This window comes from Phlebotomus argentipes, unplaced genomic scaffold (assembly GCF_947086385.1).
Source record: "Phlebotomus argentipes unplaced genomic scaffold, Phlebotomus argentipes genome assembly contig_15, whole genome shotgun sequence".
NCBI classification, from domain to species: Eukaryota; Metazoa; Arthropoda; class Insecta; order Diptera; family Psychodidae; genus Phlebotomus; species Phlebotomus argentipes.
In genome coordinates, this window is record NW_026776181.1 from 12,959,058 (window position 1) to 12,983,233 (window position 24,176).

The 24,176-nt window shown below is 46.8% G+C and overlaps 6 protein-coding genes across 14 annotated transcripts; 3 read left to right on the forward strand and 3 right to left on the reverse strand.

Moving 5' to 3' along the window:
- Window positions 1–24: 24 nt before the first annotated feature.
- LOC132263123 (cytoplasmic dynein 1 intermediate chain) lies at window positions 25–5,500 on the reverse strand. 9 transcript variants are annotated; one of them, XM_059762715.1, is made up of 9 exons: window positions 5,354–5,500; window positions 4,857–5,052; window positions 4,507–4,790; window positions 3,959–3,991; window positions 3,767–3,787; window positions 2,863–2,910; window positions 1,640–1,798; window positions 1,413–1,569; window positions 25–1,351 (listed from the first exon to the last, which is right to left on the reverse strand). In XM_059762715.1, the coding sequence occupies exons 2-9, from the start codon at window positions 5,003–5,005 to the stop codon at window positions 160–162; spliced, it is 2,043 nt and encodes a 680-aa protein (XP_059618698.1). In that variant the 5' UTR covers window positions 5,006–5,052; window positions 5,354–5,500; the 3' UTR covers window positions 25–159. The 9 variants fall into 9 exon arrangements, with proteins under 9 accessions (XP_059618698.1, XP_059618704.1, XP_059618696.1 ...); XM_059762721.1 differs by having other exon boundaries at window positions 1,640–1,822; XM_059762713.1 differs by having other exon boundaries at window positions 3,959–4,021.
- Window positions 5,501–5,572: 72 nt separating this feature from the next.
- Window positions 5,573–14,105, forward strand: LOC132262465 (uncharacterized). Its single transcript, XM_059761739.1, has 16 exons — window positions 5,573–5,708; window positions 5,787–5,948; window positions 6,011–9,410; window positions 9,485–9,601; window positions 9,974–10,341; window positions 10,531–10,755; window positions 10,816–11,088; window positions 11,685–11,787; window positions 11,870–12,012; window positions 12,077–12,221; window positions 12,809–12,860; window positions 12,930–13,019; window positions 13,160–13,508; window positions 13,573–13,646; window positions 13,709–13,846; window positions 13,905–14,105. The coding sequence occupies exons 1-16, from the start codon at window positions 5,639–5,641 to the stop codon at window positions 14,085–14,087; spliced, it is 5,892 nt and encodes a 1,963-aa protein (XP_059617722.1). The 5' UTR covers window positions 5,573–5,638; the 3' UTR covers window positions 14,088–14,105.
- Window positions 9,574–11,605, reverse strand: LOC132262645 (poly(ADP-ribose) glycohydrolase). The gene is made up of 3 exons (XM_059761972.1): window positions 11,464–11,605; window positions 11,244–11,405; window positions 9,574–11,177 (listed from the first exon to the last, which is right to left on the reverse strand). Exons 1-3 carry the CDS (start codon window positions 11,527–11,529, stop codon window positions 9,675–9,677), a joined length of 1,731 nt encoding a protein of 576 aa, XP_059617955.1. The 5' UTR covers window positions 11,530–11,605; the 3' UTR covers window positions 9,574–9,674.
- LOC132262648 (NADH dehydrogenase [ubiquinone] 1 beta subcomplex subunit 9) lies at window positions 11,602–12,332 on the forward strand. Its single transcript, XM_059761975.1, has 3 exons — window positions 11,602–11,787; window positions 11,870–12,012; window positions 12,077–12,332. The coding sequence occupies exons 1-3, from the start codon at window positions 11,690–11,692 to the stop codon at window positions 12,268–12,270; spliced, it is 435 nt and encodes a 144-aa protein (XP_059617958.1). The 5' UTR covers window positions 11,602–11,689; the 3' UTR covers window positions 12,271–12,332.
- A 147-nt stretch (window positions 14,106–14,252) lies between the features above and the next one.
- LOC132262644 (rac GTPase-activating protein 1) lies at window positions 14,253–16,376 on the forward strand. The gene is made up of 3 exons (XM_059761971.1): window positions 14,253–14,359; window positions 14,421–15,238; window positions 15,306–16,376. Exons 2-3 carry the CDS (start codon window positions 14,442–14,444, stop codon window positions 16,363–16,365), a joined length of 1,857 nt encoding a protein of 618 aa, XP_059617954.1. The 5' UTR covers window positions 14,253–14,359; window positions 14,421–14,441; the 3' UTR covers window positions 16,366–16,376.
- A 110-nt stretch (window positions 16,377–16,486) lies between these two features.
- Window positions 16,487–24,119, reverse strand: LOC132262466 (titin-like). The gene is made up of 6 exons (XM_059761740.1): window positions 23,696–24,119; window positions 21,662–23,638; window positions 20,222–20,422; window positions 19,731–20,160; window positions 16,769–18,802; window positions 16,487–16,701 (listed from the first exon to the last, which is right to left on the reverse strand). The coding sequence occupies exons 1-6, from the start codon at window positions 23,972–23,974 to the stop codon at window positions 16,487–16,489; spliced, it is 5,136 nt and encodes a 1,711-aa protein (XP_059617723.1). The 5' UTR covers window positions 23,975–24,119.
- Window positions 24,120–24,176: the final 57 nt, after the last annotated feature.

Here is a 24,176-nt window from a genome sequence, read left to right on the forward strand (position 1 = left end):
AAAACAGAGCGAGCGCCAACTCGCGGAAAAAGATATCAACTATGCTGCCAGAGTATATTTTTGAAATATTTTGAACGTTAAATGTGACTGTGTAGAGTAATGGAATAAATTACATATTAGTTTCTATGCTAGCACTGCAGGAAGCGTTTTCAGGCAACTCTAGATGTGCGGACTGGATGACGTGATGGTGATCGAGGGATTCTGCGGAATGGGCGTCTTCTTGTCCGCCTCCTCAAACTCGTCCAGCTGATTCATCCGCAACTCATTCAGAGTCGCCGCAAATTTGGTCCACTCGTCCATCCGCGGATTGGCCACGTGCTCAGCCACATCGTACACATATATCCTTCCATCCACATCACCCACCGTCACATGCTGTCCGGTGGGGCTCCACGAGAGTCTGTTGAGGGCCGGAGCAGCGTCCACCACTATTGACGCTGTCGGGACCTCAGTGTCCTGATTCAGATTCCACAAGTCCAGTCGCCCATCCCCATCGATGCTGGCAAACAAAGCCGGATGAATTGGAGACCACGCCACGTCCATCACATAATCCGAATTATCCTCGAACGAGTACAACGGCTTGTTCTCCTTCAGACTCCACAACTTTATCGTCCAGTCCATCGATGAGGTGATGAACAGATGGCCAAAATCTGGACTCGACTGGTTGTAGTGCGTCGAGATGCCTGTCACCGGCCCGAGGTGCTTCTCGTAAATCTCACTGATACCCGCACGATTCCCATGGCGTGACGCAGAGTACACGAATCCATCCTCACTGCCCACGACAAAGTTGTTGATCTCCCCATTGGGGAACGCCATGCACGTCACAGCGATAGACTTCGCCTGCTTGTGCGTCAGCTCAAGAGTATCCTGCGGCATAGAGAGCATATCCAAGCTCCAGGAGCACAACTTCCCATCCGTCGATATCGAGATGACATTGTGGGCATTCTGCGAGCCCACCATCGACAGCGAGAACACTGGATGCGTGTGAGCTGTGGCACTGAGCGGTGTCCTCTGGATGGGAGTCCTCTTCTGCACACGATTGTCCCACAGGACAATTTGACCAGAATATGTGCCACCCAGAATGAGATTGGGATGAAATTTGGCAAAGCACGCTGACATTACGGCACTTTGACAGTGGAATACATCCTCAGGCGTCTTCTTCTTGAACTTGGTATTCCACACAGCCACCACGCCGTCAGGCTCATTGTGTCCCTCATCATTGTTATGATAGGACGCCACCAGAAGCTCTGGGAAGTGAGTAGACCAATCCATGGAAGTCACACAGCGATTCTTCGACCAGCGATCACAATAGAAAGTGCGATTCAACGAGAGTCGAGCATGAGATTTCTCATCCCTGCAAGGAGAATAACATTGAAGGGAACATTGCTAGCGAGATGTTGTGTTTCACTACTCACGTGGACTCATCTGTATCGCCTCCTCCCACGTAGTCCTTGTAGATGTCAATGCTCTCAGACAAAGCACGTTCCATGATTCTTCCACTCCTGAGTACAAATCTCTGGAACTCCTCAGAGAGAATTATCATCTGCTTCTGTTCCTCAGACAGCTCGACAACTGTGCAGAAAAAAGGAAGAGAGATTAGAGGAAGAGAAAATAATTCCGAGAGATGTTCTTCTCTGCTCACCTTCCTTCTTCTCCTCCACTTCCTTCTTCTGCTGCTCCTGCGGCGTGACAGCCGGAGCCACTTCGCCGACCCTGGGAAGTCCATGGGGCAGAATTCCGGGTGGCAACTTGGAGTGGAATCCATGATCGATGTGTGGCAGAGAACTTTCCTCATCGTCTCCTTGGGCATCACCAAAAGTAAGCACTGTGTGAGTAAAAAACTAACGAGACTAGACACAAAACACATCCAAGCACAACTCAGACTACCCCACACAAAAAATGCTTTACTTCCTTATTGAAAAAAAGAACAACAACAATGACAAGGGAAGTATAGAAATTGAAAAAAAAACTCTTTATAATTACTCAATTTGAAAAGATAATTTTGCAAAAAAAAAGTGATTTGACCCGATTAAACAGATCATGCAACTTCACAGCTTTATTTTATCACTTTTCAACACCTCTTCTTGATCATATCAAATCCAAATAGTGAAATAAGATAAACCATAAGACACTTAAACATGCTGAAAACGCACAGAAGATGCAAAAGAAATGCGAGCTTCACACTTTTTCATGGAATTCCAAACTGATCTTCAGGTAATCTTGATCGTGATCGCATTTCTTGGCGCTCTTCCATACAATTCACGTGCAACATGAAATAAAAAAAACATAGTCTTTTTTTTGTACATGAGAGTAAATGGTGAGAAATTTTCTTCATATTGAACTTGATGGGTATATAAAGTCTTATTCATTTGGAAAAATAGAAAGAAAAATCTCACGATCGCTTATAAATTCAATTTCTCCACCCAATTCTTTTGTCTCTCGACTCTATGGAATAATTTCTCTCTTCTTCTTCTTACACGCTAGAGACAAGTGAACTAAGAAAAGTCCCCCAAAAATGCACCACAGAGAGAAAATATATTAGTAACAAATTGTTAGTACAAGAGTTGTTAAAAGCATCGATCGTTAGATTGTAAAAGAACTCTCCTTCCCACCGATAATATTCCCTCAGTAAATATTGCCTCAACATTCACGCAACATTCTCACTGTCACACATTCTACTGCTATTCTTCTATTAACCATTATTCTTTACTTAATAATTAGAATTTTTGTTCAACTAGCTTTTAACAATTACTGGAATTATTTACACAAAAAAGAGCAAGGAATAGGCAGAAAGAAATTTTACAAATGAGTGTTTTCTTGCTCTGTTTTTTTTTTAATCGCTTGATTTTCTTTTATTTTACCTACCTGTAAATTCATCCTCCCACTCTAAACCGGGATTTAGATTGTATTCGTCTTGAAATGAAAAGAAATTCTTCCTTTACTTCAACTGGTATTTTGCAAACTCTTGTGTGTGGTTTTCGTGTTATTATTTATTAATTTTTCTTCTATTGCAATGCAGGAAAGAAACAAATAATAAAGAAGATAAAAAGAAAAGGAAACGATAAAGATTAATAAGAAAATTATGAAGGAGTGTTGTGTAAGAAATAAAGGAAACATTAACTTCATCTACAGCTTATTTTTTCCTTATACTTCTTCTCGACTAAAATTATGTGAAAGATCAAAATTCAATCAATAAATATAAATAAGAGATAAATCAACAGTCATTCATTCATTGAGCCACAGAGAGACAAACATTTTTTGCATCTAAAATTTACCAAAAAGAAAAGATACAATATTTGCCAAAAAAATTATTTGCGGTGAAAAGGACAATTTTGCAAATTGAAAATTACATTATTATTCAAACTAAGACAAAAAAAACGCATTAGAAGTCATGCAAATTCTGCACCAAATTAAAATTAATCTCTCACAAAGAGATAAAACGACAAATACAGAAAAACGAGGCGCATTTTTTAAAACACTTCTTGCATTTTACCATTCATGCAAAAATGACAAAACAATAAACGATAAATCATAATATGTAAAACAAAGTTCCTCTTGGGTGTAAATTCTTTTTTTTTGTAAATAAAAGTGGGTGGAGAAATTAAATAAATTTTGAGAATCTTAACTAAATTCTCCATGGAAATATTGCTATGAAAAAAAAATTCCAGAGAAAAAAACTCAAATAAAGCTGCGACTCTTATGCACAAATATAAGATTTAATAAAACAGACATTATTCTTACGCAGTAAATTGAACAATTAGACACTTACCGTAATAATCAGTGGCGTGAGCTGAAAAGAGGGAGGAAAGAGAAAAAGAACTTCCATGAGAAATTGCTCAGGCATTAAAATTATTATAGTTTCAGAGCCTAATTTGAGAGAGTTCTTCTGAGAAAACTTAATACTAAGTGCGTCCTTTGCATTTCATCATTTTTTTTCTGGTCTTCCATACATTGAATTTACCTTTTCTTGGACGCCACCAATCCTCCATATATCCTGATAATGGTGAGGAGTGGCAAGAAAGAACTGTATTCGTTATTCGTTACTTCATTTATATCATCTTTAATGTGATTTGCAACACATTTGCGACAAGGCAAACATCTCTTTGCGTGGAGACACAGACAGAAAGAGGAGATATACACACAAATGTCCTAAAGATGTGTTCTTTTGAGGCAGAAATGAATGATTTTGCGATGTTTTCACTGACAAGGTGACCACTGTCAATTCATCTTTAGGGTTTAGTATCCCAAGAAGAAACTTCCTTGGTCACCGTGCAGTCTTGTGTGAATACATATATGATGTAATATCATCTAATAAGTCTTCTAGGGTGCACTATAGTGAGGGAAGATTACTTCTCCCCAACCCACTGGCTGTAGATTTATCATCTGCGCGAATGGGAATTTGAAAGCCTGTCGACTCTGAGCGTCACAGCGAAATCCAGTGGGTTTGAGAAAATCGATTGGGTGGCAGTTACAGTGTGGGATAGGGAGCTTTGTTCAAGAGACACTCACCATCTCTCTCGTGTCCTCCGGAACTGTTGGTCTGCGTCTGCTTCGTGTACACAACAGTTTCCTTCGGCGGGATGTTAGTCGTCTGCACCGCCACCACGCTCAAGTTCACGGGCTTCCGGTTCTTCAGACTCGCCGTCTGGCCATTGAGGCTGGTGGGCTGCAAGCTCCCGTCCGGCGTGTGCGTAGCGGAAGTGTCAGAGGCAGCAGAATTCACCGAGGAGAGCGAAGACAGAACTTCAGACACTGGAGCTACGCCCAGAGAAGACAACATCTCGTCCAAATCTCTGCAGAAAAAATAACATCCTCAGCATTAGCGGGTGCTCCCACGCAAAACATTGTCTGCTATATACCTTCTGTTGTCTTTTTCATGTCCAGAACCCAGTCTTCCGGCCGCTTCCTCCATGTCTTTTTGCTCTTTTTCGCGCCGTCGCCGGTCCTTCTCCTCCCTCATAGCGGCCAACTTGGCCTTCTTTCTCTCCAACTCCGCCTTCCTGTCCATGTTTCACCGACACTTGGCTCCTTGCCTCCTCTTCAAATGCGAAAATACTGCAAAAAAGAACCCATCATCAGCTTCCGGAATACGGTAAAGAATTTGATGATGTCATCAATCGCTCAATAGAACGGATAAGAATATCTCCAATTCTCCCTCAATATTTCACCCTCAGCACATTTGAGCTACTCAACCAAATGAAAATACTGAAAATCGTCCAAGAATCCAACAACAAAGGTTGCATAGGAGGAAAACTGGGTGTGCATCGAGGAAAAATCAATAGCGAGGGAGTGCAAAGTGTGTCGCCCAGAAACTCAGAAGCCCACTAATTTTCTAACTAACCAACACCTGCATTACCTAATATAGAGGATAAATTTACAGATAACACATCACTTTGGGTCTACAAGTTAGGTTTTCACAGAAAATTTCCACAGAGAAAATCAACGAGAAATTCCACCCAGCGCCATTTAATTTTTTCTCCGAAACTGCGCCCCAAACTTCACAGCATCTGACAGCATCGAGAGGGCGCTGCAGTTGGGAAGCGTGAAAATCTACCGCCAAAAAGTACCATTGCCTTTTTGACAGCATAGTTTTGTTTGCGCTTGGTTTTCCTCGTTTTATTCATGGTTTATCAATGTAGACATGGAAAGTGTGGGAAAAACAAAGTTAGTGGATGCCGTGCCGAACTCCGAAATAGCGAGACTTGTGCTGGGTGAGGAAATACCCTGAGTGAAAGGGTGGAATGAGGTCAGCAACATTCATTTTTTTCTTCTCTTCCCTTTGGGAATAGGATATCTCCTGGAAGTGAGCCCCGAGACGGTATATCTGGAGTTTGCGAGGACAAATCAATACCTCCGAGATGAACACCAGCTCCTCCAGAACGGTTGCAAGCCAACATACTTCATAAGCCTCGTGCACATCATCAAGGAGTTCTATGAGATGAAGCTGCTTGGTAAGCCTACATATTTCTTCCGCGTGCTTATAATCGATAGCTTTGTTTATATATATTCACAGTTATGCGCTTTCATCAGCAAAGTGGGATGCTCGAGGGTAGTATATCTTTAGTGCAGAACCTGAAGACGATTTTGGGCATTCAGAGTGCGAAGAAGAGTCGCCCAGTGAAGAGACGCTTCTCTGGCGTCAAGAGAGGCATTATTCTCGACAAATCCTCAGACAGCTCTGATTGCGAGATTGATTCGAAGAGGGGCAGGTACACTGACTCTTCTCCAACGCCTTCCTACGTTCTGAATGAGGCCAATGAGCTGATTCCAGAAGAGGAGCGTATCAGGGAATGTCCGAACTTGGAGACAGCCCCGCGTCCGGACACGAGTTGCTCCACTGCTTTAGGTTTAGAGAGAAAAGCTGTGCCTAGAGTGCAAAATCTGCGCGATAACACTCCGCACTCTTCCCAGGGAGATGGACAGACAGAACAGGTAGAGAAATCACCACAAGTGCCGTTGAAGCAGAGACTGAGGAAGCAAACGAAGAAGCCTGAAATGTACAGTGAGAAACCACAAGAGAAGAAAGTCACGCGGAAGAATAAGATAAATATCATATCAGATGAGAAATTGCCCACCATTGAAGCACCGGCATCTTCAATGGGGACCTTGGCTGCTCCTCTGCCAAGTATTCTTCCCACCAACTCATGGTTCCTGCCCACGATGGGATCTCAAAATTACGTATTTTTCTCTACATCAGACGTCCTACAGCAACCCATGAGCCAGCCCATCCTCAACTTTCCAGTCCAGACACAACAGCCTGCACTCAATTCGGGACAATTGATGGAGGTTCCAGCGCAGATACTTCCTGAGGAGGTGAACTCCTGTCCATCAGTATTGGAGGGAGTGCAGTCGACACCAAAGAACACCGAAATGCCGCCTATACAGTTTAAGAGTCAATCAACTCCACGTCGTCTTGGTTCCCACGTGCGCTTCCTGAATTTTAACACGCCCAGTGGAAAATTACAACACTTTGGCAGTCCCATTGTGACCACGTCGAATGCAGCAGACGCTGAGGATGGCGCCAAGACGCCCCATGTGAGGAAAAATGCCAAGACATGCGCTCGAGTGCTGTCCACTGCTGCAGAGGCTCCTCAGGAGACCATTGATGAACAGATGAAGGAGTGGTTGACACTGAGATCGACGTCAAAGTCCAATCAGTGGGATCAGCATATCAGACAAGTGGAGCGTGAGAAGGAAATTGCGGGTAAGATAAAGAAAACGCCGCGGACAGTGAAAAAGAAATGCAAAACCCGGTCAAGCTTGAACATAAAGGCTCAGATGTTGGAGGATGCCTTGAGGAGTGCCAAGAAGCAGCCACCGGCACCGCCGGAGGAAGTGAAAGAAGTGGAACTATCTGAAAGACTGTCAGGCATTTCAGATGGTGATATAGTGGATAAATTCTTCCCGAATCTGTCGCAGACGCCTCAAAAGGAGACCGAAGGTGAAGATCCACAGAATACCAGCCAAAAGGAGACCGCTCTCATAATAGATCTCGAAGCGGCCACAGTTCAGGCGTCAGCGGAGCCACAGCAGTCCGAAGGAGAGAGGAGCGCTGACAAAATCCTTAGTATGTCAATGTTGCTGGATACACCATTTAAGGATGAGATTTTAGGACAATTTCCCACCACGCCGCGCTTCCTTGTGCCACTGACAACTCCGGCATTGAAACCTCCGGTCGGAAGTGCGCCAGAAACAGCGATCAAGATTGCTGAACTCACGACGCCCTCCTTTGCTATCACGCCTGGCGCGAAGATGACTCCAGAGCGAGAGAGTCCTCAGATTGGACCCTGCAACCGGCCCACAGACTACTCTTCCAGCAGTTCCTACTACAAGCCCGATGAGTCTGAAGACACTGACCACAAGATTGAGAGTATGATCAAAGCGCGCAGAAATCGACGGGAAAGTGAGAGGTGTGATGAAGGACTTTCTCAACTGGCACAAATGCATGTTCTTTTGACAAAGACGCCCGTAAAGCCGGACAATCCCGTCATTTTGGAACGCATGAAGTCCTTCACGGAGGAAACGACTGATCTTCACTACAATTTTGCAATTGGAGAGATTGGAGAAGATGTGCCAATTGAAATTCTCGAGAAGTCAACAAGCGAATCATCATCTAGCAGTTCATCATCTGACGACAGCTCATCTTCCTCATCGTCGTCGTCTTCGTCCAGTGAGGAAAATGATGATGAGGACAACGATAAGAATTGGGTGTCTCCAGAGATTGAAGCAGCGATGCCAAAAGATAAAGTTTCGCAGTTAGTCAGCGAGACAGGAGAGATTCGCTTTCCACTGAGGAATTGGATGACACCCAAGAAGAGCGCTGAAGAAGTCGTGAGTCCTGAGATTCCGAAGCCTGAAGAGAAGAAAGCTGCGCCAGAAATTGAGCGGCCAGATAATATGACAAGTGAATTGAATGAGAAACGCTTAAGAATTATTGAGAAGATGAAACAGGATAAGCCACCACCAGCCAGGACACAGGGCAGAAAACGCGTCCCTGCCAAGAATACTCGAGTGACGAAGCCGCTACAATCGTCAACAGTTGGAAGCTCTCCATCTAAGAGGAAGGCCGCAACGCCCAGGAAGTGTGTCCGAGTGTCTTCGGCGAAGCCCAGGCAAAGTCGTGTCACGAAAGAGATTTGCAAGCCTCCTGAGCCAGCAGTGGCGGAAAAAGTTGCGGAAGAGAAGAAGGAAGTTGTGTCCAAGGCGACTGGACTCAAGGGATATACAATCCCGAAGAAGATGCAAAATCTTACTAAAAAGACATCTTTTTACCACGAAGTTTACGCGTCTTCGTCCGATGAAGAGAACAGTCCGAAATCTCAGGGACAAGTGGAGGAAGTTAGGCAGGAAAAGCCTAAACAGTCAATTCTAAGTATGATGGTAAATTCACCGATGAAAGCTGAAGCTGACGACTCGAAGGCATCTTCAGAGGCTACTTTCCCGCCGACACAGAGCGCTAAACCTGTCCAAGAATGCCAGGAAGAGGCAAAAGCCACTCAGAGTGTTCAGAAGGAAACTGAGGAGGGAGAAATCGAGGATAGCGATGAGGAAAATGAGAAATTCACTCTTGAAACCACGGACAAAGTAATAGAAATGCGCCAAGATTCCTCCACGAAGCCTCCGAATTTCCGACTTGAAGACTTTAATGCTGACGCAATGGTGATGAAGATCATTCTCGAGGACAAATCTCACTTCCAATTGAGTCTCTGCGATGCTGTGAACATCTATGATGTCCGCCCTCAAAGAAAGAGCAAGATCGTTGATAAGAAACCGACGAAGAGGAAGAAATCATCCAGTTCGACGCCTGAAAAGCCTTCAGAGCCGACAAGTGCGACTGAAGGTGCAAGCAAAAAGTCAATGAAGCCAAAAATCAACCTCAAGTACAAAGACTCGACGGAGAATCCGAAGAATTTGTGAGTAAATGTTGGTCTTTTCTTGCAATATTGTCTCAGAATAATTTGTAATGGATGTACTTTTGGTGTTTCAGAACTCCTGCTGTGAACAAAAATGCATCTTCTTCAGCCTCAAAGGGCAGATCGCTGCCGAAAGTACCTCAAAATCAAATTGACGTCGTTCTGGCGCACATTCACGGTTCCGAGAGGAAGTGAAAAGTCGTAAAGATGTTCTAGAAAATATTTCCATCTCTATTCGTTCATAAAGTATAATAAAGTGAATTATTAGAGTTTCTTGAAGAAGTCCACGATCTTAGGTTGGTTCTTAGGCGGAGCCAGGATATTCACCACCACCGGCGGTGGTTTGGTTTTACTGGGATTCTCTCGAGCGAAGTACTCATCGAGGCAGTCCACGAGGGATGGCGTTTGATCCTCTGGATCCGTGCCGGAGACATTCCTAGGTGATCTAGAGCTCTGCGGTATCGCGGGATCGCGAAATTTCCGATAGATGTAGTCATAGAGACTGTATCCTGCCATTTTCTTCCTGCTAAACTCGCATAGGCATCGATAGATGTCTTGCACAGTGAGTTTCCGTTCCACCAGAAAGCCAAACATCTCGTCAATGTCACTCTTGAGGACGCAATCGCCAAAAGTGAAGTACACCAGGTCTCTCTTGGTAAGAGTACACACCATTATCTGCAGCAGGGACTTCAGTTTCGAGTCCCCATTGAAGGCGCCGCAGCCCCAGTTGCCAGACGCCACGGCGGCAAATGGTTTGTCCCTCTCCGACGGCAGGAATCCCACATAAGCTTTGTTCAGCTCCCTCAGCATCAACTTAGCTTGATACTGCTGCGCTTCCTCGGCAAAGTGGAGCGCGTCAATGGCCACAATGTGGCATTTCCGCCGCCCACACTCGTCCCTCGGCGTGTCATCGATGTGATTACCTTTCCACGTGAAACTTCCTGCATAGCCTGAATACTCACTGAATTGTTCAGCCCCGATCACATGTAGAGCCTCAGTTTTGTCCAGCGCCTCAGTGAAGAGCCGAGAGATCAGCAATTCGGGACAGATGACGAAGCGAATCTCCTCCTGAACACAGCCTGAGCCCAGAACACCTCCTCCAACGAATTTGTTCGCAAAGTCCACTTGAAGAAGACCCTTGCCATTATCCTCAATGGTCCCATCCGTTCTCACATCCACCTTCACTGCCTCAAAGGGCGCATCTGCCAAATCCCACCGCGGCATGAGGCGAGGATCCACGAATCTGCGGGAGAATGTGATCACTCCTGTGGGCATTTTGCTGAAGATACGCTTGAAGTAGTGACAAATGCACTTAATCTTTTCCAGACACCGCGCTTCTGTGCTCGCAAAGAGTCTGTTGAAGTTAATGTCTGGATAGTTCCCATACTCTGACTCCCACTTCAAGGTGTTCCTCCGCGGAAAGGTGCAGAGGAAGGCATTTGCAACCAGGCATGCAACCTGCTCTTGACTCAGGCTTATCGAGTGATTTCGGCCTTGCTTCAGCAGTGGAATACCACCGGGAATCAGTTGGGGCAATTTCAGAGCCAAATCCATGATCTTCGGCAGCATAACTGTGAAGAATGTCTCAGAATCTTCCTCATCGCCTTTGTCAAACAGACTATGGAGTCCCCGAAACGACCAGGATCTCGCGTATTTGTTGTTATACGACAGGATGGCCGTTTCTAGCTCTCGACTGGATTTTATAGGTGGCTGCAGAGCTGTCCGGATCAAATCCCACCTGCTGACAACATCAGAAGTGCCGTCAGACTAAAAGGAAGAATTCCACAACATTAAGTATTCTCTCTCCTCTGCATTCCACTTAATAACGCTTACCTTTTTCAGCGGGTACTGGCTCATGTTACTGCAGGGCATCCGGACATGATCTGAATCCCACCTGGGGGCGCTTCTTCGGGGCACTGGAGGCTGATTTGACTGCACAATAGGAACATTGTACAGCACTGTATGGTTTCCGGTTGGATAAACAGGTGGCCAGTACTGAAAATCCATACAAAATTAACATAGATCGTAGCTACGGTACTCTCGTTCCACTTACGCTTTTCGCAAAAATATCCCCATTTCCTTGCGTTTCTCTATCACAATTCGTATCACTCGCGGACATTGCTGTGACTCTATGTTTACAATTGAAGCTTCTGCTGTCACTTGTGTAGAGGCGCGGTGATCGAAATTTCGCTCGTGTGGCGCTAGGATCGCTAGAGGGGCGAGTGACAGCTCTGAAAAAATTTTGCCCACATATTTTGGTTGATTTTTACGCAGGGAAAATGTCTGGCCTTCCCTCAGGCATACTCTCGCACACGCGGAAGGTGCAGAGTTTATACAAGAGATCCCTGAGGAACTTGGAGTCCTGGTATGATAGGAGGTAAGTCGTGAAAAGCTGTGCTTATGTAATTTCCACGAATGAAAACAATGTCCGTCTGATGTCTCTCCTTGATATATTTTAGGAATGCTTTCCGCTATCAAGCCACTCTGTTGAGGGCAAGATTTGACAAGAATCGCGACATTAAGGATATGCGAGTGGCCAGAGATTTGATAGTGGAGGGAGAGAGGGAACTATTTGATAAACAGCACTACCAGCCGCAGAAGTGTAAGCAAATGATAATGCGACTAACATTTTTGGATATTATGTGTATCTCCCTGATTCCTTGCAGTTGCTGGAAGTCCTGGAGGATGTGCTTATGAGCGTGAGGTTATCCCGCCGGATTGGGTGCTGGACTACTGGCATCCGCTGGAGAAAGCCCAGTATCCGGAGTACTTTGCTCGCCGCGAACAGCGCAAGAAGGAATACGTGGAATGGTGGGAAAAGAAGTACGGAAAGCCCACGGCTGATGGGGCTCACCACTAGAGCAATATGTGAAGTAAATATCTAGCAAGTTGTACCACTAAATCATCTGTTTTGCGCTGGGATATCAGGAGTTTTCTTGTGGGTCAATTGCAAGGGTGGAAAATCTGGTCGAAAGTCCTCCTCCATCGACATATTTTGAAATTCGCCATCCGTTGAGTGTGAAAATCCCCAATTAGTGGAATTGAGGATTTATTCCCTCATTTCCCATTCAAATTTGCGTTGGCGGACGCACACAGAGGGGCTCCGTGAGGCACACAATGCACAGGCGGAGGAATGCGAAAAGGCACATTTCGCCAATTGAGATAAATTGAGCAAAGATGGGTGCACAATTGCCTCGCATCTTCTCGCAATCTATTGAATTGGTGTCAAACAAATCAATAGAGCCGCGCGGAACACCCTGTACCATGCACGAATTCATTAAAGACACTTCCCGAGATATGAAATTTCAGTCAGTATTTATCATTCGTGCGAGATAGCCAAGATAGGCGAGCGTGTACGCAATTCCCAGTGAAAAAGTTTGTGTCTTAAAGTGGAAAAGGTGGTGGAAAGTGCAGGAAATGGTTCGTGATCGCCTTCAGGAGTTGAAATCTGTGAGTGAACGAGTGAATCTTGGCCCTGAGATATATTTTACACTCAATCTTGGGACATTTCATTTGCAGAATTCACCTTATCGCGACGATGACGACATAGGATTAGATATCGATGTGACAACAAACTTGGAGAATGATATTGAGAGTGTGTTGAATGAGGTAGAGTATTTGGCCACTTGATGAGAGACTGGCAGATGAAACTCCCACATGGTATCATGGTAATAAAGCATTTGCCAGCCTCTCGGCTCTAAATATTTCATGCTAATTAGGGAGAAAAATTGCTGAGCGTGATGGAATAGTTTGCAGACGCGCGACGAATTGTTCAGGAAATCCGCGGGAATACGAAGTCCATGCAGAAGCTCGAGAGTGAAATTGCAAATCGCGTTCCTACGCCTCAGGGAGCGATGGAGGAGTTCGAGGAGCGTCGAGAGGCGAACATGCTGCTCTGCCAGAATGTCTACAACAAGATGAAGAAGCTGGAAGCCACGCTGCCCTTCAAGGATGACTTTAAAGCCATCTCCAGGATTAAGAGATATCATTTCCACTTTGTCAGAGAGGAGTTTATCGACGCTTGGAACGAGCACGAAGCTTTCCTTGTAGAATATGAGGAGAGGATCAAAAGGATTCTGAAGAAGCAGGCCAGAATAGGTGACATTTTATCACATAAATTCTTTTTAAAACTCTAGACTTCTTATGTGCGCATTCATTTCAGTTAATGCTTCCGCTGACGAGGAGGAAATCGAGAGTTTAATAACGGAGAAGAAGACTTCACTCTTTGTAGCAAATGTGAGATGCATTTTATCACTAAAATAATTGAATTTTCCTACAATTTTCATCATTTGCCACAGATTGTTCAAGAGACTGAATTGGCGCGAAGACAGTTACAGGATATTACACAGAGGCAAATCGAGTTGGAAAAAATTGAGAAGTCTCTAGTGGAAGTGAGAGACATGTTCTTGAGAATATCCACTCTGGTGATGGAACAGGTGAGTTGGAAAATTGTTTTTCCCAACATTTTCCGAAATATGTTGTTTCACATTTCAGAGCGCCAGAATTCAAGTCATCGAATTTCACGCCCAACAAACGGGCATAAATGTGGAAAAGGGCGGCGAGAATCTCGGGAAGGCACGCGAGCTGAAAATCAAGACGCTGAAGAAGAAAACTTGCCTTCTAATATGGTTGGCCGTCGCTCTAACTATTATTATTTTGATTTTAATAATATTTTGATGATTTTGATAGTCAAAAAATGTCGCCTTTGAATTTTCGACGAGATTATGTTTGTATGCTGTGACCGCTTGGAGGCGCTGTTGATCAGAAGGAGAGCTGTCAATACGAATATGGCGTGAGTGTTGGAAAACGGTCAATTAGAGGAGTTCTGAGAGAAAATCTAATTTATTGCACTAGTTGTGTGCTATTTTGTGTGAAAATCATTAGAAACTATCGAGTAGTTGGTGATCTGTTCGGATCTTGTGGAGAAATTAAAACATTCTCGGAAAAAAGTGAGTAAATTGAAGGAACCAATTAGTTGGCGTGGCGTCAGGGTGTAATTTTGTTCTGCAGACGGAGAATCTTGTCTGAAAAATGTCTGATCAGCCTGATCTGTCGATACTGGCGTTATTTGATGACCTCACGCGATGTACTTCCGTTCTGACCGATGGGGCGTCGGATGAGGTGTTTCTGGCCTTCCTGAAGTCCTATCGGGACATCAAGAAAGCCTTCTGTCACGGCACAGAAGAGATTCAGCGCTTGCGACAAGAGTTGGACGAAGCCCTCAACACAATTTCTGACCTGGAAACCAAGCTGAATAATGCTCGGCGTCTGCACGACTTGGAGAGCCGGATGCGGAAGAAGGCGGAGAATGAGCGCGACGATTTGGAGCGAAAGATGCGAATTTGCCGGGATCTTCTCTGGAAAGACGGCGAGGCTCGCGATGATGAGACTCGCAGCAAGCTCGCCTTTCTCAACTCGCCCCGTCGACAGAGGTCTTTCTTCGGAGAGCACACAATCGACGAGGAGGAAGTGAGGCGCGTTGGCTACGGGAACACCACTGGATCCCTCCTGTCGGACTTGTCCGTGACGGTGTCGGAGGAGGACTTTCTGGAGCCGCAGAGGGCCCAGAAGAGGTCAAAGTCGCGTCGGTCGGAAGCAAATGCGTCGCTCGGAAAGCGCTTCCGCCTCAGCTCAGACGCCAGGCGTCGCAGCTCGCATCGCGCTATGGAAATCGATTCCACGGATAAGATTGTTGCTTCCACGAAGGTCACCGTGCCCCAAAGTGGTGATGGTCCTATCGTGGCGGAGTCCGTAATTGAGGCGAGACCTTCGAATGACGCACAGGAGAAGCAAGAGCCCGAGGAAATATTCTTCACGCCGAAGACGGGGTGCGTTTTGTATTTGAAAAACACAGTGATGAAAATGGTATTTTAATGTATTTCTCTTATCAAACAGGAAGTCTCCAAAGCGACGGGTGAAGCCGACGGCTCCGAGCGCTCCGCCAATGGAGGATCTCACTTCGTTGGATGATGTGGGCAGCGGAGGTGGGCGCAAGGATCGCGAGGAGGTGGTCTACGCTACCGTTCACAAGCCAGCCACGCCGTCGAGTGTTCAGCGTCAGCACAACTATTGCACAAAGACGGTCATTGTCAACGAAACATGCGCTCACTGTGGCAAGAAGATCCACTTCGCCTCGCTGGCGTACAAATGCAAGGACTGCCGCGTGTTCATCCACGCGTCCTGCAGCAAGGACTACGTCATGTGCTGCGTGGCACCGCCGGCGGGAGGATCGGGCGTGCGTGACGGCAAGCGCACCATCGCCAACTATGCCTCTGTGCAGGGGCCCATGGTGCCCGCTCTCATCGTGCACTGCGTGAGCGAGATCGAGAGGCGCGGTCTGACCGAGGTGGGCATCTACAGAATCTCCGGATCGGACAAGGAGGTGAAGGCGCTCAAGGAGAAGTTCATGCGCGGCAAGGGAGTGCCCCAGATCAATAATGTGGACGTCCACGTCTTGTGCAGCACCATCAAGGACTTCCTGCGCTCACTGCCAGAGCCTCTGATCCCGCGATCGCAGTGGAATGAGTTCTCCAATGCTATTCAGAGTGCCGGCCGAGAAGCGGTGCACGCGAAGATCTTCGAGGCGATTGAGCGAATGCCACAGGCCAACAGGGATACACTTGCCTTCCTCATTCAGCACTTCCAGCGTGTCGCTCAGGTGTCCGAGGTGAAGATGCCAATCGGCAACCTTGCCAAGGTTTTCGCGCCTACAATCATGGGAGACTCGGATCTCAACAACTACCACGCTTACCTCGCCGTGATCAACATCCAAGTGAACGTGATGGAGACTCTGCTGTCCATTCCCACAGAGTACTGGATGCGATTCGTCATGTACGACTCCTCGGCCGATGAGTTGCCCAAGAAGACGCCCTCGAAGTACGCCGTGTCGCCCGTGCGCAAGCCGCGCAAGGAGAAGTATTATGATACACCGCCTTATGGTCCCAAGAAAAAGTAACATGTGCGCGTGTGTTAAAAATTTCATTCTTCGGACAAAATATGCTTAAATCATCCTTATCCACGTTATCCACACGATTTTTGCGTCATAAATTAAATGAAGATGCCCAATATGTGATGTTCTACGCGAATTTGTACACGTAATCAATGCTGGAGTCCACGTGATTATTCTCCTCACTCACAGGACTCTTTGTCCGGCATTCCAAATGCGAATCCAAGTGGCCGAGGAGACTGCTGAAGCTGTAGTCGTGCATGTTCTCCTCCAGCCACTTGCTGTCGCTGCCCTCCCTGATGATCCTCATGGGACTCATGGGCGGAGTGGCTGATGGGATGAAGCCTGCAAATGCCAATGGAACATCATCTTAGCCTGTATGTCTTAAATGGTTTCAATAAAGTGTACTTACCATCACCCATCAGGCGGCTCTCGTCACTGTCTCCGAATCGCAATGAGGGCAGCGAGAGCTCCATAATGCTCCTGATCGCTGGATTATCCTCAATGCTAAAGTCCTCCGACTCCACTGACTCCTCCTTCAGCATCTTCTCTGCTATCGACTTCATGTCATTGCTCTCAGGCTCCTTCTCTGTTTTCTCACTCTTCCGCACTGAAGACTCCGGCTTCGGCGTCTCCACTTTGTGCTGCACACTCCTGGAAGTCACCGTGGCAGTTGGAGCTGACGTCTTGCTGGCCACACTCGAGAATTTGGACTTCAAAGGCTGCGGTGGAGCAGTAGACATTTGTGTGGGCGAGGGCGGCTCCTCGTAATCCACACTGGCAGTGACATAGCTGGACTTGACTCCCGGCTGCAGTGGGAGGATCCTCTGCACCACCACTTGGCGAGAGGGAAAAGCGCTGCGATGAGAGCGAGGCTTGAGCCAGCGGAACGCGCGATTGTTGCGCATCACATTTACGTATCTATATGAATCCGGGAAATTCCTGGGCGGCACCACAGGATGCTTGAAGAGCGCTCCATCGTCAGATTCTCGCACCTTGAAACTCTTGTCACATATGTGGCCGCAACTGCACGTCGTTCTGCGTCGTCCAGTTTTGTCCATCATGCTGGAGATCAACAGTAGTTGACTCAGCTTTCGCCCCAGCAAAATCTCAGATTCCTTGTCAGTCGGCAAGCTGGGCTTTTCTGTCATCAACTTGTTGAAATCCTCAGTCTCCGGAGGTTCTATTTTCACCACAACTGGCACTGGATGATTGTCAGTCACGTCATTTTTCTCCTCGCCACTCGACGCTTCGCTTTGCTCCACTTTTGGCGGTGGATCCACCCATCGATACTCCAGGTTAATTTTGAAGTCACTCCCAAACATCACGTACAAATCTCCAAAGGTCACATCACAGATATTATTTATGGTCCAGCCTTCCTTGATCTTCCTGATCACCTCCTCACGAATCAGGGGCTTGAAGAACTTTGTGATGTTGCGCTTATTTGTTGGAGCATCCTTCAGGGGATTCCACTTTGGTTCCCTCTTCTTCTTCGTGGTCTCCGGGGCAGGCTTCACTGGTGGCACTTCTGGCTCTTCCACCTTCTTCTCCTCAACCATTTCCTGAGGCACAAGTAGAGGCTGCAAATTCGAATCCTGACTATTGATAATAGCCGAGAAGTCAATCGCCTGGAAGCTAATTTGAGATTCAGGAGCAGATTCCGGCTGTGCGTTCTGCTGAGCCACACCACCACGGATCTTCTTAGTGTCGGGAGACTTATTGTCACTGCCACTATCGTGTCGCTGACGTTTCTGCGCCCTGACGAACTCCCTGTGATTCTGCCACTTCTCCGGGAAAAGCGTCTCCCCGCGTACAGTCGCTCCAATTCTCTCCTCGTAAGAATTCAGACAGATGTTGTAGCTACTGCTGAACTCTGTGAGATTCACCATTGGCCTGTGGATGACAGTTTTGGGCGGAGGAGCGAGACACAGAAGTTTCTCAGCACAGATCAATTCCTCCTTCAATTCATTCTTCTGATGCTGCTGCATCAGTTTGCATATCTTTGACTTTCCTCCGCTGCTGTGGCACTGCGTTGGCGCACTCCTGGAACACAGTCTAATCTCTTGGCTCTGCCATTTGTTCTGCAGCAACTTCAGCACACTTAATACCCTCTTTTGCAGTGGAACAGTCGCTCTTATCCGTGGATTTTGGGCCATGCTCTGCACTTTCGCCCACGACTCCATATTTGCCGGCACAAGTGACACTTCCACTCGCTGCGGCAACTTAATCTCCTCCTGCCACTCCTCTAGCTGATTCAGCTTCCGCAGCGCCCGACAAGACGGCGTCTTGATGCGTATATTCCTGCCCTTCTCACGGATCGTCACATAGCCACGGTACACGAGCTCCCTCAGCTTCATGCACGCCTTCTCATTCACGAAGATCAGCTTGCGGCGCATCTCACCGTAGTTTATCAGCGCATACAGCTCCTGGGCATATTTGCGGACATCTGTAATAAAGAGTAGCCATGTGAGCATAGCTGATAAATGCCACGTAGACTAAAGATACGCGCCAAATAAACAAACGAAGAGTGCAAGGAGCGAAAAATGTAGATAAGCACCAGTTTTGCTTAACTTTTGCGGAGTTGAGATTTTGGAGGCTCATTCGAATTGAGATAGATGTACTTTAAAGCGAAAACGAAGTTTATCAGCAATAGAAATAAATAAATAATAAATAAATAAAACGATATAACGCGGAATAAGTGTCTGAGAACATCTTTTTACAGTCATCCAAGGAGTCTTTAAGATTTTAGTTATATAATTTCACGACATTCACTTTCTCAATCGATCACAGAAGAGCTGTGATACGGAATTCCAGCCCCTAAAGTTGCGAGAGATTAGAGAATTGTGAGAATTAAACTGCAGAATCTCATTAAGCCTCAACACACGGCTTTGCAGATAAAGAAAATGTACCGTTCTTGCAAGAGAAAGAGATCAAGCTGGAGGAATATGCACAACATGAAGTCGCAATTGCGCAGAAACTCATTAATAAATGTTCCAGAAAGGTAAAAAGCCTCGTGAGAGTAATTGACATCACAAAAGAGAAGCGTGACTTTCCTGGTAAACAAATAAATTGAGCAGGCATTTGAACTCATGCCAAAGCGTTCTGTTGAGGAAATACACTTGCGAAATTGATTGATAAATTTTCGATAAAAATTCACATCAAGAAAATCATTGCTGAAGATCGTTATAATTCCTTTTCACCACGACAGTTTAATATGTTAAAGCGCAGTTCAACATTCTCTTTGTTTGCACTCTCTCGTGCATTCAGATGATTCAGATCAGACAAAGAACATCCTCCCCATGAAATGCCTTTGGAAATTCTGCGCAGTTCTTGCATAGCATGCAAAGGGGGCTTGAATGCTATTCGTCACTCACCGTCTGAGAACTTGAGATACTTGGAGATCTTATGGAAGGTCTGATAGTAGAGCTGTCGCACTTGGAACATCTTGAACATGGGCTGCTCCAGAGGCTGCTTCCTCTTCAGCTTGTGGTTCATGAAGTGCGCGATGGCCTCAAAATCTCTCCCATACTCATTCAGCGCCTCAAAGAAGATGTTCCTCTCGACATTGCTCCACAGAATGCGATTGATCCGAGGCGGGGGATTTGCCTGCTTCGGCGGCACTGGTTCCTCCTTTTCCTTCTTCTCCTTCTTCTCGGGTGGCGGCGGAGTTGGCGGCCTGGCCGTGTCCATCCGCAGCTTCTGAATCACCCTCGCACTGGTTCTCACTGCGTGTCCGCTATCTGGGCCCCCATGGGGCGAGAAAGTGACACTCCCAAGAAGTTCTCCAGGGCTTCCGGGCAGATTCTGCAAGTCAGGAAGGTGGTAAACATGGGATTTCTTTGGGACACTGCGAACACCTTCTCACCTCCATCTGCAGGATGTAGCTGTAGTTGGAAGGTGTGGTTTTCCGATCATTATCCACACTTTTCACCTTCACTCCATTCACTGTGGCCTTCCCGGAATCCTCCTTCGTCTCTGTGCTCCCATCGTTCTTCTTCTCCTTCTCAGTCGCCTCTCCAGACGCGGGCGTCTCCTTCTTGACCGCGTCTCCACCTGCCTTCATTTTTCAGGGATTTACCACTATTTTCCACACCTGTTGCAAGCGAAAAAAGCACTCGAATTATTAAGAAAACACATTACTTTTCAACAACATGGCGACTGAGAAAAATTCTCGACGCACTTCTTAAGACCACTTTTGATGCAAAATTTCTCCTGAGATTTTCCACACTTTCCCGGCGTCAATTTCCTCACAACATGGCTCAAAAGAACACTCAAGACCCCAAGAAAGTACCACGGTGGGTATCAACCTCACCGGAGGGATGGTGTTGAGTGAAAAGTGCAGAGAATTTTCTCATATAAATTTTGTTTTGTGATGGCGGATGGCATCATTTCTTTTTTCTGCCAACTTTCTCAGTCACTCTTTTGGTGCAATCTTCACCGGGAAGGCACGGAAAATCTCAGAAAATGTTCGCGGAGACACTCACATGAGGAAAATACACATTGAAATCGATGGTAAACAAATAAAATCAACAAATAAATTAGGACAAATAGAGCAATAAATTTATGCAGCCAAATACCACTTTCGTCTGGGACTGTGTATTTTCTAACTGACACTTTGTGCCAAGCCCAGCTTGTCAGCCAATCGTCTCCCATCGACGCATTCAAACTGTATGCAATACATTCCGTGCCTGCTGGAAGATATCCTTTTTGCACTAAAAATTGCTCCTTTTGCTCCCGCTGCACTAAAACATGCTCTTCCATTTGCCCAATAAAAATTGGACCGTGTTTTTTTCTTTTATGATCATCCATAACCAGATTTTCTCACAAAATACTTCAATTTTTCACACTCAAAAGTGGATTTTGAATTAAACTGATAATCAAGTCCAAATAAAAATCGTTTTTTTGAGTATTCATTTTATTTCAAGTTCGATTACAAATACATTATGTTCAAGATGGTATTTAATACGTTTCATCGCGAGATTCTTGGGTCTATCTCAGGAAGCAAATGGGCAGAGAAATGATCCTTCGACGCTCTCGCCCGAAGTTTAGACGGTGATTGAGCAAAACACCTACAGATTGACTAAACTCCCACTAAATATTGTTCAGATAGATAAAATGAGTATTGAGAGAGAAATCGAAAAGAACACTTAATCGTAAAATCATTAGAAAATTCAGGCTTTGGGTTAGTTTCAAAAATTCGATTAGTTGTACTTGACTAAAGAGGATTAATCACTACGAATGTTAGTGAAAAACAGTCCACGAACTCTTGTTAACAGGAACAACTGGGCATTTTCAGTGACTAGGCGGCAGGCTTGTCCGCTCCGGCGTCCTTCTTGGCATCCTTCTTGGGCGTCTTGTCAGCCTTCTTGGGCGCTGGCGGATCCTTCTTCGGCGAATCCGACTTCTTGGCCTCCGGAGCTGGAGACTTCTTTGGTTCATTCACCTTCTTTGGAGCATCTTTCTTTGGTTCATTCGGCTTCTTCTGATCCTTGTCGGATTTCTTCACTTCGGCAGCACCTTGAGGTGGAGATTCCTTCTTTCCACCCTTCTTATTTCCCTGCTTTCCACCACCCTGCTTCCCAGCATCCGCCGCTGGAACTTCAGGAGTCACAGCTGGAGCACTCTCTGGCGTCTTTTGTGCCTCTGGCTGCGCAGACGACTCTGCTGTGGGAGTGTCTTTGGGTGGAAGACTTGCTACTGGCTCAGGTTGCGCAGCAACTTGAGGCGGAACACCCTTTTTCTCATCACTGGACGGTTTTTGAGATTCAGCCGCTGATTTCGGAGCATCTACTTTCGGTTCTGCAGGAGCAGCAGGCTTTGCAGGTTCAGAAACTGTAGGAGCGGCCTTAGCCGCTTCTGCGGTGACTGAAGCAACTTTTGCAGTTTCAGGGGTAGGCGGAGTTGCTTTTGGTGCTTCCGGGACAACTTTAGGAGCCTCGGAAGTCTTCTGTTCCCCTTGTGGAGTAACTGGAACGAACTTTGTGTCTCCTTGATTTGGTTTCGGTGGCTGTTGTGGAGCTTTTTGGGTTTCGACTACAGCGGAAATTGCCTTTTCAGCTGCAGGAGCTGGCTTTGATGCCTCAGCAGCAACTGGAGCAGCTTGTTGAGCTGGCTTCTGTACCTCAGCAGCAATTGGAGCAGCTTGTTGTGCTGGCTTTTGTGCTTCAGGAGCAACTGGAAGAGCTTGTTGAGCTGGCTGAGCTGACTTTGGTGTCTCAGCACCAGCTTGAGGAGCTTGTTGGGCTGCAGGAGCCGGCTTTGGTGCCTCAGCAGCAACTGGAGGAGCTTTCTGAGCTGGAGGAGCTTGTTGAGCTACAGGAGCAGCTTGAGGAGCTTGTTGGGCTGTAGGAGCCGGCTTTGGTGCCTCAGCAACAACTGGAGGAGCTTTCTGAGCTGGAGGAGTAGCTTGAGGAGCTTGTTGGGCTGCGGGAGCCGGCTTTGGTGCCTCAGCAGCAACTGGAGGAGCTTTCTGAGCTGAAGGAGCTTGTTGAGCTGGAGGAGCTTGTTGAGCTGGAGGAGCTGGTTGAGCTACAGGAGCCGCTTGAGGAGCTTGTTGGGCTGCAGGAGCCGGCTTCGGTGCCTCAGCAGCAACTGGAGGAGCTTTCTGAGCTGGAGAAGCTTGTTGAGCGGACTTTTGTGCCTCAGCGGCAACTGGAGGAGCTTGCTGAGTTGGTTTTTGTGCCTCAGGAGCTGGTTTAGCTTCAGGACCCGTCTTTTGAACAGCAGCAGCAGCCGGAGAAGCCGGTTGGACTTGTGCGGCCGTTTGGGCTTGAGGTGCAGCTTTCAAAGGTTCCGATACAGCTGGTTTCACCTCTTGAGCTGGCAGTTTGGTTTGAGGAGTCGGTACAACATCCGGTTTCTGCTCCTGAGCCTTTTCCTGTGGTTTTTGCTCTTTCACCGGTTCCTTGGGCTTCTCTGGCCCTTTGGCAGTATCGCCAGTTTGTACAGAAGCGTCAGGAGCAGGTTGTGCACTGGTTGGTGGTGTTTCCACGGGCTTCGCAGTTTCTTGGGGAGCAGGAGCACCCGGCGCTACTGCAGGAGTGGCTGTCTGTGCCTGCTGCGTCACTTCCACTGACTCAATGAAGGGATTAGTGGGCTTGACATCGGTGACCTCTTTCTTGGACGCCTCCTCGAAGTTTTCAACCAAATTGGGCACATCGTCCTCCTCCGTGACACTGCTCAGGAGCTTATTTCCCACGACAACATTGCTCGCGATCCTCTTGAGTTGATTGAGACCTTCAGGACCGAGTTGGGTCAAGATTCCCGGCAGCATTTCAGCGATCTGAACAAAGAGAGCAATTAGAAAATTATTTTCTTCCCTTCCGGAAGTCTTTCTAACCTGTTTGTTTTCCCCATGACCCGTGATGGCAAAAGTGTTGGCTGCCAGGGAAGCCTGAGCCTTGGGATTGTTGAAGTGGATCACACTCCCGTCATTCTTGATCATATTGACTTCCTCGATGCCTGGGATGGTGTTCACGGCCAGCTTCTTGAGCGATGACTGCAATTTCTTGTCATCCGTGGCCGCCGTGGTGTGGACAACCTTCTTCTTCCTCCTGGGAGTGCCCTTCCCGCCAATCCTCACCTGACTCTGCAACTTCTTCAGTTTCTCCGCATTCATTGTCACTCACAATTCCTGGGCACTAGTTCCGCTGCGCAATTTTCCGCTAGAAAGAAAGTCTTTTTCCTCCACGTGCTGCCGAAACCGGGGTGAAAAGAGAGATTTTCCGCTGAGCACATGCGCATGCCGACGCCAGCGCCGCGGCGCTCTTGAGAAAATCGGGAAAACATGCCGAGAGCTGCCGAAGTCTTTCGGCGCCGCG